The sequence below is a fragment of the Betta splendens genome, chromosome 22 (genome assembly GCF_900634795.4).
Source record: "Betta splendens chromosome 22, fBetSpl5.4, whole genome shotgun sequence".
Lineage (NCBI taxonomy): Eukaryota > Metazoa > Chordata > Actinopteri > Anabantiformes > Osphronemidae > Betta > Betta splendens.
The window spans coordinates 16,605,707-16,622,939 of NC_040900.2; the positions used below are offsets into that span (position 1 = coordinate 16,605,707).

Sequence of the window (17,233 nt, forward strand, 5' to 3'; positions counted from 1 at the left end):
AAATAAAAATAATTAAATAAATGGAATATAAAACGGAAACGTTTCAAGCGTTTTCTGTTTATATTTTGTAAATAAAAATAAACCCGGTGAATAAAAACGATTCTGATTCTAAAAGCAGCTGATCAACTTCGAAGGAACACATTTCAAATGGTAGAGGTGAAAGGGACACTAACAACCCAACGCAGCCGAGGCTGTAGCAGCAGAGAAACGCAGATCTTTGTCCTGCGTGTTGATGCACGTTCCCCATCCCCCAGTGTCACCGCTCTGGGACGTGGATGGCCACGCCCACTTTCATTCACCAGACGGACATGAAAGAGGAAATAACGAAATAAACAGCTGGTTAACTTTGTAGGAACATAGCTGTAGCTCTGCAATGACTTTATGTGGTACAGGTGAAAGGAGTAATAACCAAATAAACGGAATATAAAACGGAAACGCTTTCAAGCGTTTTCAGTTCACCCAAACTAGATGGGTGTACTGTCATCTTTTCAGTAATTTTTAGCATTTGCATGTTGTTGTATATGAATAACGAAATTACGTTTGACAAAACTGTGAAGAGTTCCGTGTCTACATGAAAGCGGGCAGAACAACGTCCGTCTATGACTCACTGCCGAAAGCGGCTGGTGAAACATGGCTGTAGCTCTGCAATGACTTATTATGTGGTACTGGTGAAAGGGGACATAACGAAATAAATGGAATATAAAACCGAAACGCTTTCAAGCGTTTTTTTGGTTTATAATATATTTTTAATTGCACATTTGTTAAAACTAGATGGGTGAGCGGTGTACTGTCGTCTTTTCTGCAATTTTTAGTAACGTTACAGTGAAATAATGTGTGAACTTTATTTAGTTTTTTTGTAAATAAGCAAAGCAGCAAAACTGTTTTATTGTCTTGTTAATGTTTTTTATTGCTTCCTTCGGTGAGACCGCAACAATGACACTCGTCCTTTCACGTTGTAAATCCAAGCACATAGCGGTGGAACATTGTAACAGTGGATGTCACTCATAGACTCATAGGAACATGAGTAGGAACCCTGCTCTGCCTTGCAGGCAGCAGCAGGGTCAGCGAGCCCATGCGTCCCACCCCACAGAGAGCGTCGGTGATGGCCCTCTTTACGTAACAAAAGCGGCTCTTGGCAGGGTGCCAGCTGGAGCGTGGCGGACAAGTGAACACCCAGCTGTAGTTAGGGGTATATGTAAAGGTGTACGTCCCTTAGTAGTTCTAGTGTTAAAACCCTGTTGTTCGTTGTCTTATATAGGCTCATGTAAACTCTTGTTGTTTCATGTGCAGTGTAGTGGTTGAGGGAGAAGGCTTGGAAATGTCTGTTCTGAGTTCAAATCCCTTTGTGACCAATGCTTTAAGTTACCGGAAAGACACTGTATGTTATTATTATAATTTTGCCCACGGGACAATTTAAGAAAATACAGCGTTTTTTTTAATAGTTTTACCCGTTTATTCGCGCATAGTAAGCCTATGTAGAACAAACAAGTTGCTGCATTAATGAGTCATTGATCTCCTGAGTCCTGTCATTCTGACATGCCATAGCGATTTTTATACCATTTATTTATTTTTATGAATAATTATCATCTACAAGTTAAGACTTTATATGAACGTCCATAATAACTGTGTTTAAAAAAGGTAAGTGAAAGGAAACACTAAAACATTGTATTTGAGCTTATCAGATCATAAGAACACTAGTTTAAACCAAGACATATGCAACTGTACATTTAGGATGCACTTAGCTGTTTGACAGTATTCTCGCATCAGAACATGACCATTAGAGGGGGTTTAGGTGGAAACCAATGCAGAAACACTAAAACATTGTTGTTGAGGTTTTCAGATTATAAGAACACTAGTTTAAACCAAGGCATTTGCAACTGTGCTTTTATGGTGTATTGAGCTAATTTAAAGTTGCCTGGCATCAAAAGATGTCCAGTAGAGGCTGTTCTGATGGAAACCAATGCAGAAACAGTAAAACATTGTTTTTGAGCTGTTCAGGTCATAAGAACACTAGTTTAAACCACGGCATATGCAACTGTACATTTAGGATGCATTGAGCTGTTTTAAAGTAGCCTGGCATGAGAACATGACCATTACAAACTGTATACTTAAAAACCAATGCAGAAACAGTAAAACATCGTTTTTGAGCTTTTCAGGCCATAAGAAAACTAGTTTAAACCACGGCATTTGCAACTGTGCTTTTATGGTGTATTGAGCTGTTTTAAAGTTGCCTGGCATCAAAAGATGTCCAGTAGAGGCTGTTCTGATGGAAACCAATGCAGAAACACTAAAACATTGTTTTTGAGCTGTTCAGGTCATAAGAACACTAGTTTAAACCACGGCATATGCAACTGTACATTTAGGATGCATTGAGCTGTTTTAAAGTACCCTGGCATGAGAACAAACTGTATACTTAAAAACCAATGCAGAAACAGTAAAACGTCGTTTTTGAGCTTTTCAGGCCATAAGAAAACTAGTTTAAACCAAGGCATTTGCAACTGTGCTTTTATGGTGTACTGAGCTGTTTTAAAGTAGTCTGGCATCAACACATGGCCATTAGAGGCTGTTCTGAATGAAACCAATGCATAAACACTAAAACATCGTTCTTGAGCTTTTCAGATCATAAGAACACTAGTTTAAACCAAAACATATGCAACTGTACATTTAGAATGCATTGAGCTGTTTGACAGTATTCTGGCATCAGAATATGACCATTAGAGGCTGTTCAGGTGGAAACCAATGCAAAAACACTAAAACATCGTTGTTGAGCTTGTCAGGCCATAAGAAAACTAGTTTAAACCAAGACATATGCAACTGTACATTTAGGATGCATTGAGCTGTTTGACAGTATTCTCGCATCAGAACATGACCATTAGAGGGTGTTCAGGTGGAAACCAATGCAGAAACAATAAAACATCTTTTTTGAGCTTTTCAGGTCATAAGAACACTAGTTTAAACCAATACATATGCAACTGTGCTTTTATGGTGTACTGAGCTGTTTTATAGTAGCCTGGCATCAAAACATGACCAGTAGAAGCTGTTCTGAATGAAACCAATGCATAAACACTAAAACATCGTTTTTAAGCTTTCCAGATCATAGGAACACTAGTTTTAACCAAGACATTTGCAACTGTACATTTGGGATGCCTTGAGCTGTTTGACAGTATTCTGGCATCAGAACATGACCATTAGAGGCTGTTCTGGTGGAAACCAGGGCAAAAACACTAAAACATCGTTGTTGAGCTTTTCAGATCATAAGAACACTAGTTTAAACAAAGGCATTTGCAACTGTGCTTTTATGCTGTATTGAGCTGTTTTAAAGTTGCCTGGCATCAACACATGAACAGTAGAGGCTGTTCTGAATGAAACCAATGCATAAACACTAAAACATCATTTTTGAGCTTTTCAGATCATAAGAACAGTAGTTTAAACCACGGCATATGCAACTGTACATTTAGGATGCATTGAGCTGTTTTAAAGTAGCCTGGCATGAGAACATGACCATTACAAACTGTATACTTAAAAACCAATGCAGAAACATTAAAACATTGTTTTTGAGCTGTTCAGGTCATAAGAACACTAGTTTAAACCACGGCATTTGCAATTGTGCTTTTATGCTGTATTGAGCTATTTTAAAGTTGCCTGGCATCAAAAGATGTCCAGTAGAGGCTGTTCTGATGGAAACCAATGCAGAAACACTAAAACATTGTTTCTGAGCTGTTCAGGTCATAAGAACACTAGTTTAAACCACGGCATATGCAACTGTACATTTAGGATGCATTGAGCTGTTTTAAAGTAGCCTGGCATCAACACATGGCCATTAGAGGCTGTTCTGAATGAAACCAATGCATAAACACTAAAACATCGTTCTTGAGCTTTTCAGATCATAAGAACACTAGTTTAAACCAAGGCATTTGCAACTGTGCTTTTATGGTGTACTGAGCTGTTTTAAAGTAGTCTGGCATCAACACATGGCCATTAGAGGCTGTTCTGAATGAAACCAATGCATAAACACTAAAACATCGTTCTTGAGCTTTTCAGATCATAAGAACACTAGTTTAAACCAAGGCATTTGCAACTGTGCTTTTATGGTGTACTGAGCTGTTTTAAAGTAGTCTGGCATCAACACATGGCCATTAGAGGCTGTTCTGAATGAAACCAATGCATAAACACTAAAACATCGTTGTTGAGCTTGTCAGGCCATAAGAAAACTAGTTTAAACCAAGACATATGCAACTGTACATTTAGGATGCATTGAGCTGTTTGACAGTATTTTCGCATCAGAACATGACCATTAGAGGGTGTTCAGGTGGAAACCAATGCAGAAACAATAAAACATCGTTTTTGAGCTTTTCAGGTCATAAGAACACTAGTTTAAACCAATACATATGCAACTGTGCTTTTATGGTGTACTGAGCTGTTTTATAGTAGCCTGGCATCAAAACATGACCAGTAGAAGCTGTTCTGAATGAAACCAATGCATAAACACTAAAACATCGTTTTTAAGCTTTCCAGATCATAGGAATACTAGTTTAAACCAAGACATTTGCAACTGTACATTTGGGATGCCTTGAGCTGTTTGACAGTATTCTGGCATCAGAACATGACCATTAGAGGCTGTTTTGGTGGAAACCAGGGCAAAAACACTAAAACATCGTTGTTGAGCTTTTCAGATCATAAGAACACTAGTTTAAACAAAGGCATTTGCAACTGTGCTTTTATGCTGTATTGAGCTGTTTTAAAGTTGCCTGGCATCAACACATGAACAGTAGAGGCTGTTCTGAATGAAACCAATGCATAAACACTAAAACATCGTTTTTGAGCTTTTCAGATCATAAGAACACTAGTTTAAACCAAGACATATGCAACTGCACATTTAGGATACATTGAGCTGTTTGACAGTATTCTGGCATCAGAACAAGACCATTAGAGGCTGTTCAGGTGGAAACCAATGCAGAAACACTAAAACATCGTTGTTGGGCTATTTAGATCACAAGAACACTAGTTTACACCAAGGGAATTGCAACTGTGCTTTTATGGTGTATTGAGCTGTTTTAAAGTAGCCTGGCATCAACACATGACCAGTAGAGGCTGTTCAGGTGGAAACCAATGCAGAAACACTAAAATATCATTGTTGAGCTTTTCACATCATAAAAACAGTAGTTTAAACCAAGGCATTTGCAACTGTGCTTTTAGGATGCATTGAGCTGTTTGACAGTATTCTGGCATCAGAACAAGACCATTAGAGGCTGTTCAGGTGGAAACCAATGCAAAAACACTAAAACATCGTTGTTGAGCTTTTCAGGCCAGAAAAAAACTAGTTTAAACCTCGACATTTTCAACTGTGCTTTTATGGTGTACTGAGCTGTTTTAAAGTAGCCTGGCATCAACACATGACCAGTAGAAGCTGTTCTGAATGAAACCATTGCATTAACACTAAAACATCGGTTTTGACCTTTTCAGGTCATAAGAACACTAGTTTAAACCAAGGCATTTGCAACTGTGCTTTTATGGTGTATTGAGCTGTTTTAAAGTTACCTGGTATCAGAACATGACCATCTAAAGCTGTAATGTTAGAAACTAATGCATAAACACTAAAACATCGTTTTTCAGCTTTTCAGGTCATAAGAACACTAGTTTAAACCAAGACATATGCAACTGTACATTTAGGATACATTGAGCTGTTTGACAGTATTCTGGCATCAGAACAAGACCATTAGAGGCTGTTCAGGTGGAAACCAATGCAGAAACACTAAAACATCGTTGTTGGGCTATTTAGATCATAAGAACACTATTTTACACCAAGGGATTTGCAACTGTGCTTTTATGGTGTATTGAGCTGTTTTAAAGTTGCCTGGTATCAGAACATGACCATCTTAAGCTGTAATGTTAGAAACCAATGCCTAAACACTAAAACATCGTTTTTGAGCTTTTCGGGCCATAAGAAAAGTAGTTTAAACCTTGACATTTGCAACTGTGCTTTTATGGTGCATTGAGCTGTTTGACAGTATTCTGGCATCAGAATATGACCATTAGAGGCTGTTCAGGTGGAAACCAATGCAAAAACACTAAAACATGGTTGTTGAGCTTTTCGGGCCAGAAGAAAACTAGTTTAAACCTCGACATTTGCAACTGTGCTTGTCAGTAACGGCATATAAAGGACCCAAATGCACAGCGCCAGGACACGATGCAGATGGTGAAAAAGGTGGGTTTATTCCAGAAACGAAGTCAAAAGGCAGTCTAGGTCATACACAGGTTAACAGTCTTTCAGCACACAAGGCAAATAGCTTCTCGGGTCCGATAACAGGCAGGTGTCAATACGGGATAAGGCTCAGGTCTCAGAATCCAAATCGGCAGGCTTAGACAGGTCATAAAACAGGCAGTGGTCAATAACGGAACGAAGACTTACAGGGTCGGTAAGGAGCTGCGGGAACGTGAGAGTCAGGAATCAGTAAACAACGATCTGGCAGAGTACTGGTGTGAGAAGGGGTGCTTAAATGCAAGGTGAGTGATTACTGATGAACTGCAGGTGTGTACAATGATCGGGTGAAGCAGGAACAGCTGTGACGTGACGTAAACCGGAAGTGAAGCTAGAACAAAAACAGAAACCGGGAGACTACCAAAATAAAACAGGAAATGGAAACCCAAAACATGAATATAAGGCTGATGAACAGAGTCCTACAAAATAAAACCGAGAACAGAACCAGAACCTGACAGTACCCCTCCCCCTAGGGCGTCTTCCACGGCGCCCACGGAAGCCCCCCTCCCCAAACCAGGGTGGGCGGAGGGTGGTCTCAGGAGGAGGGACCGAATCCCTCTCCCGCAAGGCAAACAAGCAGGGTGGGCGGAGGGAGGACTGGGGGAGGGTCAACACAAGAGTCCACAGAACCGAAACCGAAAGTCCATGACAGGGAGAACAGAGTCCAGGAGTTCCTCACGAGGGGGGTGGCAGGAGAGTCCACTCCCGACGGAGATGCTCTGGGGATCCCAGGGTTGCGGCGGACGACGACGGCAGAGGCTTCGCCATCGTCGTGGCAGGAGGGGACTCACCCCAGGCGAACGGCCGTGGCGGTGGCGGAGTCGAGGCGGACGGCGCCGAAGGAGGCAGGAACCAGCGGCGTCCTCCTTGGACCACCGCGACGAGGAACCGATGCAGGTGCGGCCGGAGCCGGGCCGCCAGGAACCGATGCAGGTGCGGCCGGAGCCGGGCCGCCAGGAACCGATGCAGCTGCGACGGGCGCGACCCCCTCCTGGAGGTCCGCCGGGATTGCGGCTGGCGCGACCCCCTCCTGGAGGTCCGCCGGGACTGCGGCTTGCGCGACCCCCTCCTGGAGGTCCGCCGGGACTGCGGCTGGCGCGACCCCCTCCTGGAGGTGCGCAGGAAATGCGGCTGGCGCGACCCCCTCCTGGAGGTGCGCAGGAACTGCCGCTGGCGCAACCCCCTCCTGGAGGTGCGCAGGAACTGCACCTGGCGCGACCTCCTCCTGGAGGTGCGCAGGAACTGCAGCTGGCGCGACCTCCTCCTGGAGGTGCGCAGGAACTGCAGCTGGCGCGACCTCCTCCTGGAGGTGCGCAGGAACTGCAGCTGGCGCGACCTCCTCCTGGAGGTGCGCAGGAACTGCAGCTGGCGCGGCCTCCTCCTGGAGGTGCGCAGGAACTGCAGCAGGCGCGGCCTCCTCCTGGAGGTGCGCAGGAACTGCAGCAGGCGCGGCCTCCTCCTGGAGGTGCGCAGGAACTGCAGCAGGCGCGGCCTCCTCCTGGAGGTGCGCAGGAGCTGCAGCAGGCGCGGTCTCCTCCTGGAGGCCGGCGGGCGATGCGGCTCCGAGGGTGACAGGAACTGGAACGGCCGCAACATGGCCGACAGGGACAGGAACAGGGACTGGAACGGCCGCAACATGGCCGACAGGGACAGGAACAGGGACTGGAACGACCGCAACATGGCCGACAGGGACAGGAACAGGGACTGGAACGGCCGCAACATGGCCGACAGGGACAGGGACTGGAACGACCCCTACTTGGCCGACGGGAACCGGACCAGGGACAGGAACGACCTCAACTTGGCCGACAGGGACTGGAACGACCCCTACTTGGCCGACGGGAACCGGACCAGGGACAGGAACGACCTCAACTTGGCCGACAGGGACAGGAACGACCTCAACTTGGCCGACAGGGACAGGAACGACCTCTACATGGCCGACAGGGACTGGAACGACCTCTACATGGCCGACAGGGACTGGAACGGCATCTACTTGGCCGACAGGAACAGGAACGGCATCTACTTGGCCGACAGGAACAGGAACGGCATCTACTTGGCCAACAGGAACAGGAACGGCATCTACTTGGCCGACAGGAACAGGAACGGCATCTACTTGGCCGACAGGAACAGGAACGGCATCTACTTGGCCGACAGGAACAGGAACGGCATCTACTTGGCCGACAGGAACAGGAACGGCATCTACTTGGCCGACAGGAACGGCATCTACTTGGCCGACAGGAACAGGAACTTCACTAGAGCCGGCGGCGCTGCTCTCAGGCTCCTCACAGGAGCCGGCGGCGCTGCTCTCAGGCTCCTCACAGGAGCCGGCGGCGCTGCTCTCAGGCTCCTCACCGGAGCCGGCGGCGCTGCTCTCAGGCTCCTCACAGGAGCCGGCAGGGACTGAAACGGCATCTCCTCTGGAGCTGGCATGGCTACTTGCCGCTGCCGAGCTCGACGGAGCAGACGTCGGGCCTGATCGGGTGTGCATAGCACATGTACGACAGGTGGTGCCCTCTGGCTGGGACAAGACCTGCGCGTGACTGGACTGAACTGGGACAGGAACGTGACTGGACTGAACTGGGACCGGAACGTGACTGGACTGAACTGGGACCGGAACGTGACTGGACTGGACTGGGACAGGAACGTGACTCGACTGAACTGGGCTCGACTGGACTGGAGACTGAACTGGGCTCGACTGGACTGGAGACTGAACTGGGCTCGACTGGACTGGAGACTGAACTGGGCTCGGCTGGACTGGAGACTGAACTGGGCTCGGCTGGACTGGAGACTGAACTGGGCTCGACTGGACTGGAGACTGAACTGGGCTCGGCTGGACTGAGATCTGAGCATGGCAAGGCTGAACTGGAACCGGAACGGGACACGACTGAGGTGGAGCTGGGGCTGGAAACTGAGCGTGGCTTGACTGACCTGACTGAGAGGTGGGACATGAAGCGGCTGCTGGCTGCAGGCCCGGGAGTTGCAGGACCTCACGCAGGACAGGTTCCCTCAGGACGAGAGCGGCTGCTTCCTCGAACAATTGTTCTCTCGATGCGAGCAAAGCGCGTGCCAGACCCCTCTTCATCCGCCGGAGTCGGTCATAGAACGTCCGCACTCCGGGATACTCAAGCCACCACCACTCTTCCTCCAGAATCTCGAGTGCCAGCTTAACCAGACGGAGTTGCGCATCATCGCTGGACGCCTCCGCGTATTCGCTCGCCAGTCGCCGGAAATCCCCGCGGATATCCTTCGGTAAACTCGGGGGAACGACCTCCATCACTCCGGGGCACGGTTACGCACGGAGGTGCGTAAACAGAGGGAAAGAAGGGGAAAAAAAAAAAAAAAAAAAAAAACCCGTAGCAGCCCTGGGTGCTGGCTGGGTCCAAGTCTGGCCAGATCGTTCTGTCAGTAACGGCATATAAAGGACCCAAATGCACAGCGCCAGGACACGATGCAGATGGTGAAAAAGGTGGGTTTATTCCAGAAACGAAGTCACAAGGCAGTCCAGGTCATACACAGGTTAACAGTCTTTCAGCACACAAGGCAAATAGCTTCTCGGGTCCGATAACAGGCAGGTGTCAATACGGGAAAAGGCTCAGGTCTCAGAATCCAAATCGGCAGGCTTAGACAGGTCATAAAACAGGCAGTGGTCAATAACGGAACGAAGACTTACAGGGTCGGTAAGGAGCTGCGGGAACGTGAGAGTCAGGAATCAGTAAACAACGATCTGGCAGAGTACTGGTGTGAGAAGGGGTGCTTAAATGCAAGGTGAGTGATTACTGATGAACTGCAGGTGTGTACAATGATCGGGTGAAGCAGGAACAGCTGTGACGTGACGTAAACCGGAAGTGAAGCTAGAACAAAAACAGAAACCGAGAGACTACCAAAATAAAACAGGAAATGGAAACCCAAAACATGAATATAAGGCTGATGAACAGAGTCCTACAAAATAAAACCGAGAACAGAACCAGAACCTGACAGTGCTTTTGTGGTGTACTGAGCTGTTTTGAAGTAGCCTGGCATCAACACATGACCAGTAGAAGCTGTTCTGAATGAAACCATTGCATAAACACTAAAACATCGTTTTTGAGCTTTTCAGATCATAAGAACACTAGTTTAAGCCAAGACATATGCAACTGTACATTTAGAATGCATTGAGCTGTTTGGCAGTATTCTGGCATCAGAATATGACCATTAGAGGCTGTTCTGGTGGAAACCAATGCAGAAACACTAAAACATTGTTGTTGAGCTTTTCAGATCATAAGAACACTAGTTTCAACCAAGGCATTTGCAACTGTGCTTTTATGGTGTATTGAGCTGTTTTAAAGTAGCCTGGAATCAACACATGACCAGTAGAAGCTGTTCTGAATTAAACCATTGCATAAACACGAAAACATCGTTTTTGAGCTTTTCAGATCATAAGAACACTAGTTTAAGCCAAGACATATGCAACTGTACATTTAGAATGCATTGAGCATGTTCTGATGCCAGACAGTATTCTGGCATCAGAACATGACCATTAGAGGCTGTTCTGGTGGAAACCAATGCAGAAACACTAAAACATCGTTTTTGAGCTTTTCAGATCATAAGAACACTAGTTTAAACCAAGGCATTTGCAACTGCACAATTAGGATGCATTGAGCTGTTTGACAGTATTCTTGCATCACAACATGACCATTAGAGGCTGTTCAGGTGGAAACCAATGCATAAACACTAAAACATCGTTTTTGAGCTTTTCAGGTCATAAGAACACGAGTTTAAACCAAGGCACTTGCAACTGTGCTTTTATGGTGTATTGAGCTGTTTTAAAGTGACCTAGTATCAGAACTTGACCATCTGAAGCTGTAATGTTAGAAACTAATGCATAAACACTAAAACATCGTTTTTCAGCTTTTCAGGTCATAAGAACACTAGTTTAAACCAAGACATATGCAACTGCACATTTAGGATACATTGAGCTATTTGACAGTATTCTGGCATCAGAACAAGACCATTAGAGGCTGTTCAGGTGGAAACCAATGCAGAAACACTAAAACATCGTTGTTGGGCTATTTAGATCATAAGAACACTAGTTTACACCAAGGGAATTGCAACTGTGCTTTTATGGTGTATTGAGCTGTTTTAAAGTAGCCTGGCATCAACACATGACCAGTAGAGGCTGTTCAGGTGGAAACCAATGCAGAAACACTAAAATATCATTGTTGAGCTTTTCACATCATAAAAACAGTAGTTTAAACCAAGGCATTTGCAACTGTGCTTTTAGGATGCATTGAGCTGTTTGACAGTATTCTGGCATCAGAACAAGACCATTAGAGGCTGTTCAGGTGGAAACCAATGCAAAAACACTAAAACATCGTTGTTGAGCTTTTCAGGCCAGAAGAAAACTAGTTTAAACCTCGACATTTTCAACTGTGCTTTTATGGTGTACTGAGCTGTTTTAAAGTAGCCTGGCATCAACACATGACCAGTAGAAGCTGTTCTGAATGAAACCAATGCATAAACACTAAAACATCGTTTTTGAGCTTTTCAGGTCATAAAAACACTAGTTTAAACCAAGGCATTTGCAACTGTGCTTTTATGGTGTATTGAGCTGTTTTAAAGTTGCCTGGTATCAGAACATGACCATCTTAAGCTGTAATGTTAGAAACCAATGCCTACACACTAAAACATCGTTTTTGAGCTTTTCGGGCCATAAGAAAAGTAGTTTAAACCTTGACATTTGGAACTGTGCTTTTATGGTGCATTGAGCTGTTTGACAGTATTCTGGCATCAGAATATGACCATTAGAGGCTGTTCAGGTGGAAACCAATGCAAAAACACTAAAACATCGTTGTTGAGCTTTTCAGGCCAGAAGAAAACTAGTTTAAACCTCGACATTTGCAACTGTGCTTTTATGGTGTACTGAGCTGTTTTAAAGTAGCCTGGCATCAACACATGACCAGTAGAAGCTGTTCTGAATGAAACCATTGCATAAACACTAAAACATCGTTGTTGAGCTTTTCAGATCATAAGAACACTAGTTTCAACCAAGGCATTTGCAACTGTACATTTAAGATGCATTGAGCTGTTTGACAGCATTCTGGCATCAGAACATGACCATTAGAGGCTGTTCAGGTGGAAACCAATGCAGAAACACTAAAACATTGTTGTTGAGCTTTTCAGGCCATAAGAAAACTAGTTTAAACTTCGACATTTGCAACTGTGCTTTTATTGTGTACTGAGCTGTTTTAAAGTAGTCTGACATCAACACATGACCAGTAGAGGCTGTTCTGAATGAAACCAATGCATAAACACTAAAACATCGTTTTTGAGCTTTTCAGATCATAAGAACACTAGTTTAAACCAAGACATATGCAACTGTACATTTAGGATGCATTGAGCTGTTTGACAGTACAGTATTCTCGCATCAGAACATGACCATTAAAGGCTGTTCAGGTGGAAACCAATGCAGAAACACTAAAACATTGTTTTTGAGCTTTTCAGATCATAAGAACACTAGTTTAAACCACCGCATATGCAACTGTGCTTTTTATGGTGTATTGAGCTGTTTTAAAGTTGCCTGGTATCAGAACATGACCATCTTAAGCTGTAATGTTAGAAACCAATGCATAAACACTAAAACATCGTTTTTGAGCTTTTCAGATCATAAGAACACTAGTTTAAACCAAGACATATGCAACTGTACATTTAGGATGCATTGAGCTGTTTGACAGTATTCTGGCATCAGAACATGACCATTAGAGGCTGTTCTGATGGAAACCAATGCAGAAACACTAAAACATTGTTGTTGAGCTTTTCACATCATAAGAACACTAGTTTAAACCAAGGCATTTGCAACTGTGCTTTTATGGTGTATTGAGCTGTTTTAAAGTTGCCTGGTATCAGAACATGACCATCTTAAGCTGTAATGTTAGAAACCAATGCATAAACACTAAAACATCGTTTTTGAGCTTTTCGGGCCATAAGAAAACTAGTTTAAACCTTGACATTGGAACTGTGCTTTTATGGTGCATTGAGCTGTTTGACAGTATTCTGGCATGAGAATATGACCATTAGAGGCGGGTGGAAACCAATGCAAAAAAACTAAAACATCGTTGTTGAGCTTTTCAGGCCTGAAGAAAACTAGTTTAAACCTTGACATTTGCAACTGTGCTTTTATGGTGTACTGAGCTGTTTTAAAGTAGCCTGGCATCAACACATTACCAGTAGAAGCTGTTCTGAATGAAACCATTGCATAAACACTAAAACATCGTTTTTGAGCTTTTCAGATCATAAGAAAACTAGTTTAAACCTTGACATATGCAAATGTACGTTTAAGATGCATTGAGCTGTTTGACAGCATTCTGGCATCAGAACATGACCATTAGAGGCTGTTCAGGTGGAAACCAATGCAGAAACACTAAAACATCGTTGTTGAGCTTTTCAGGCCATAAGAAAACTAGTCTAAACATCGACATTTGCAACTGTGCTTTTATGGTGTACTGAGCTGTTTTAAAGTAGTCTGACATCAACACATGACCAGTAGAGGCTGTTCTGAATGAAACCAATGCATAAACACTAAAACATCGTTTTTGAGCTTTCCAGGTCATAAAAAAACTAGTTTAAACCTTGACATTTGCAACTGTGCTTTTATGGTGCATTGAGCTGTTTGACAGTATTCTGGCATCAGAATATGACCATTAGAGGCTGTTCAGGTGGAAACCAATGCAAAAACACTAAAACATCGTTGTTGAGCTTTTCAGGCCAGAAGAAAACTAGTTTAAACCTCGACATTTGCAACTGTGCTTTATTGGTGTACTGAGCTGTTTTAAAGTAGCCTGGCATCAACACATGACCAGTAGAAGCTGTTCTGAATGAAACCAATGCATAAACACTAAAACATCGTTTTTGAGCTGTTCAGATCATAAGAACACTAGTTTAAACCTTGACATTTGCAACTGTGCTTTTAGGATGCATTGAGCTGTTTGACAGTATTCTGGCATCAGAACAAGACCATTAGAGGCTGTTCAGGTGGAAACCAATGCAGAAACACTAAAACATTGTTGTTGAGCTTTTCAGATCATAAGAACACTAGTTTAAACCAAGGCATTTGCAACTGTGCTTTTATGGTGTTTTGAGCTGTTTTAAAGTTGCCTGGTATCAGAACATGACCATCTTAAGCTGTAATGTTAGAAACCAATGCATAAACACTAAAACATTGTTTTTGAGCTTTTCAGGCCATAAGAAAACTAGTTTAAACCACGGCATATGCAACTATGCTTTTAGGGTGTATTGACCTGTTTGACAGTATCCTGGCATCAGAACATGACCATTAGAGGCTGTTCTAATGGAAACCAACGCAGAAACACTAAAACATTCTTTTTTGAGCTTTTCTAGCCAAAAGAAAATTAGTTTAAACCTCAACATTTGCAACTATGCTTTTATGGTGTACTGACCTGTTTGACAGTATCCTGGCATCAGAACATGACCATTAGAGGCTGTTCTGATGGAAACCAACGCAGAAACACTAAAACATCGTTTTTGTGCTTGTCAGGCCATGAGAAACCTAGTTTAAACCACAACATTTGCAACTGTGCTTTTATGGTGTACTGAGCTGTTTTAAAGTAGCCTGGCATCAACACGTGACCAGTAAAGGCTGTTTTGAATGCAACCAATGCAGAAACACTAAAACATCATTTTTGAGCTTGTCAGGTCATAAGAAAACTAGTTTAAACCACAGCATCTGCAACTGTGCTTTTATGGTGTACTGAGCTGTTTTAAAGTAGCCTGGCATCAACACGTGACCAGTAGGGGCTGTTCTGAATGCAACCAATGCAGAAACACTAAAACATCGTTTTTGAGCTTGTCAGGCCATAAGAAAACTAGTTTAAACCACAGCATATGCAACTATGCTTTTAGGGTGTATTGACCTAATTGACAGAATCCTGGCATCAGAACATGACCATTAGAGGCTATTCTGATGGAAACCAATGCAGAAACACTAAAATATCGTTTTTGAGCTTGTCAGGCCATAAGAAAACTAGTTTAAACCACAACATTTGCAACTGTGCTTTTATGGTGTACTGAGCTGTTTTAAAGTAGCCTGGCATCAACACGTGACCAGTAGGGGCTGTTCTGAATGCAACCAATGCAGAAACACTAAAACATCGTTTTTGAGCTTGTCAGGCCATAAGAAAACTAGTTTAAACCACAGCATATGCAACTATGCTTTTAGGGTGTATTGACCTAATTGACAGAATCCTGGCATCAGAACATGACAATTAGAGGCTGTTCTGATGGAAACCAAGGCAGAAACACTTAAACATCGTTTTTGAGCTTTTCCAGCCAAAAGGAAACTAGTTTAAACCTCAACATTTGCAACTGTGCTTTTATGGTGTATTGAACCTGTTTGACAGCATCCTGGCATCAGAACATGACCAGTAGAGGCTGTTCTGATGGAAACCAATGCAGAAACAATAAAACCTTGTTTTTGAGCTTTTCAGGCCAAAGGGAAACTAGTTTAAACCACAGCATCTGCAACTGTGCTTTTATGGCGTACTGAGCTGTTTTAAAGTAGCCTGGCATCAACACGTGACCAGTAACGGCTGTTCTGAATGCAACCAATGCAGAAACACTAAAACATCGTTTTTGAGCTTGTCAGGCCATAAGAAAACTAGTTTAAACCACGGCGCATGCAACTATGCTTTTAGGGTGTATTGACCTGTTTGACAGTATCCTGGCATCAGAACATGACCATTAGAGGCTGTTCTAAAGGAAACCAACGCAGAAACACTAAAACATCGTTTTTGAGCTTTTCTAGCCAAAAGAAAACTAGTTTAAACCTCAACATTTGCAACTGTGCTTTTATGGTGTACTGAGCTGTTTTAAAGTAGCCTGGCATCAACACGTGACCAGTAGAGGCTGTTCTGAATGCAACCAATGCAGAAACACTAAAACATCGTTTTTGAGCTTGTCAGGCCATAAGAAAACTAGTTTAAACCACAGCATATGCAACTATGCTTTTAGGGAGTATTGACCTAATTGACAGAATCCTGGCATCAGAACATGACAATTAGAGGCTGTTCTGATGGAAACCAATGCAGAAACACTAAAACATCGTTTTTGAGCTTTTCTAGCCAAAAGAAAACTAGTTTAAACCACGGCATATGCAACTATGCTTTTAGGGTGTATTGACCTGTTTGACAGTATCCTGGCATCAGAACATGACCAGTAGAGGCTGTTTTGAATGGAACCAATGCAGAAACACTAAAACATCATTTTTGAGCTTGTCAGGCCATAAGAAAACTAATTTAAACCACGGCATATGCATCTATGCTTTTAGGGTGTATTGACCTGTTTGACAGCATCCTGGCATCAGAACATGACCATTACAGGCTGTTCTGATGGAAACCAACGCAGAAACACTTAAACATCGTTTTTGAGCTTTTCCAGCCAAAAGGAAACTAGTTTAAACCTCAACATTTGCAACTGTGCTTTTATGGTGTATTGAACCTGTTTGACAGCATCCTGGCATCAGAACATGACCATTAGAGGCTGTTCTGATGGAAACCAATGCAGAAACAATAAAACCTTGTTTTTGAGCTTTTCAGGCCAAAGGGAAACTAGTTTAAACCACAGCATCTGCAACTGTGCTTTTATGGCGTACTGAGCTGTTTTAAAGTAGCCTGGCATCAACACGTGACCAGTAGAGGCTGTTCTGAATGCAACCAATGCAGAAACACTAAAACATCGTTTTTGAGCTTGTCAGGCCATAAGAAAACTAGTTTAAACCACGGCATATGCAACTATGCTTTTAGGGTGTATTGACCTGTTTGACAGTATCCTGGCATCAGAACATGACCATTAGAGGCTGTTCTGATGGAAACCAATGCAGAAACACTAAAACATCGTTTTTGAGCTTTTCTAGCCAAAAGAAAATTAGTTTAAACCTCAACATTTGCAACTATGCTTTTAGGGTGTATTGACCTGTTTGACAGTATC

General features: G+C 43.4%; 1 protein-coding gene across 1 annotated transcript; it reads left to right on the forward strand.

Moving 5' to 3' along the window:
• Positions 1-7,762: 7,762 nt before the first annotated feature.
• LOC129603629 (translation initiation factor IF-2-like) lies at positions 7,763-16,796 on the forward strand. The gene is made up of 2 exons (XM_055505907.1): positions 7,763-9,772; positions 9,829-16,796. Exon 1 carries the CDS (start codon positions 7,854-7,856, stop codon positions 8,658-8,660), a length of 807 nt encoding a protein of 268 aa, XP_055361882.1. The 5' UTR covers positions 7,763-7,853; the 3' UTR covers positions 8,661-9,772; positions 9,829-16,796.
• Positions 16,797-17,233: the final 437 nt, after the last annotated feature.

Bases quoted from the DNA above. Each gene is read 5' to 3' on its own strand.
- LOC129603629 (XM_055505907.1), top strand. From the start codon at position 7,854: ATGGCCGACAGGGACAGGAACAGGGACTGGAACGGCCGCAACATGGCC.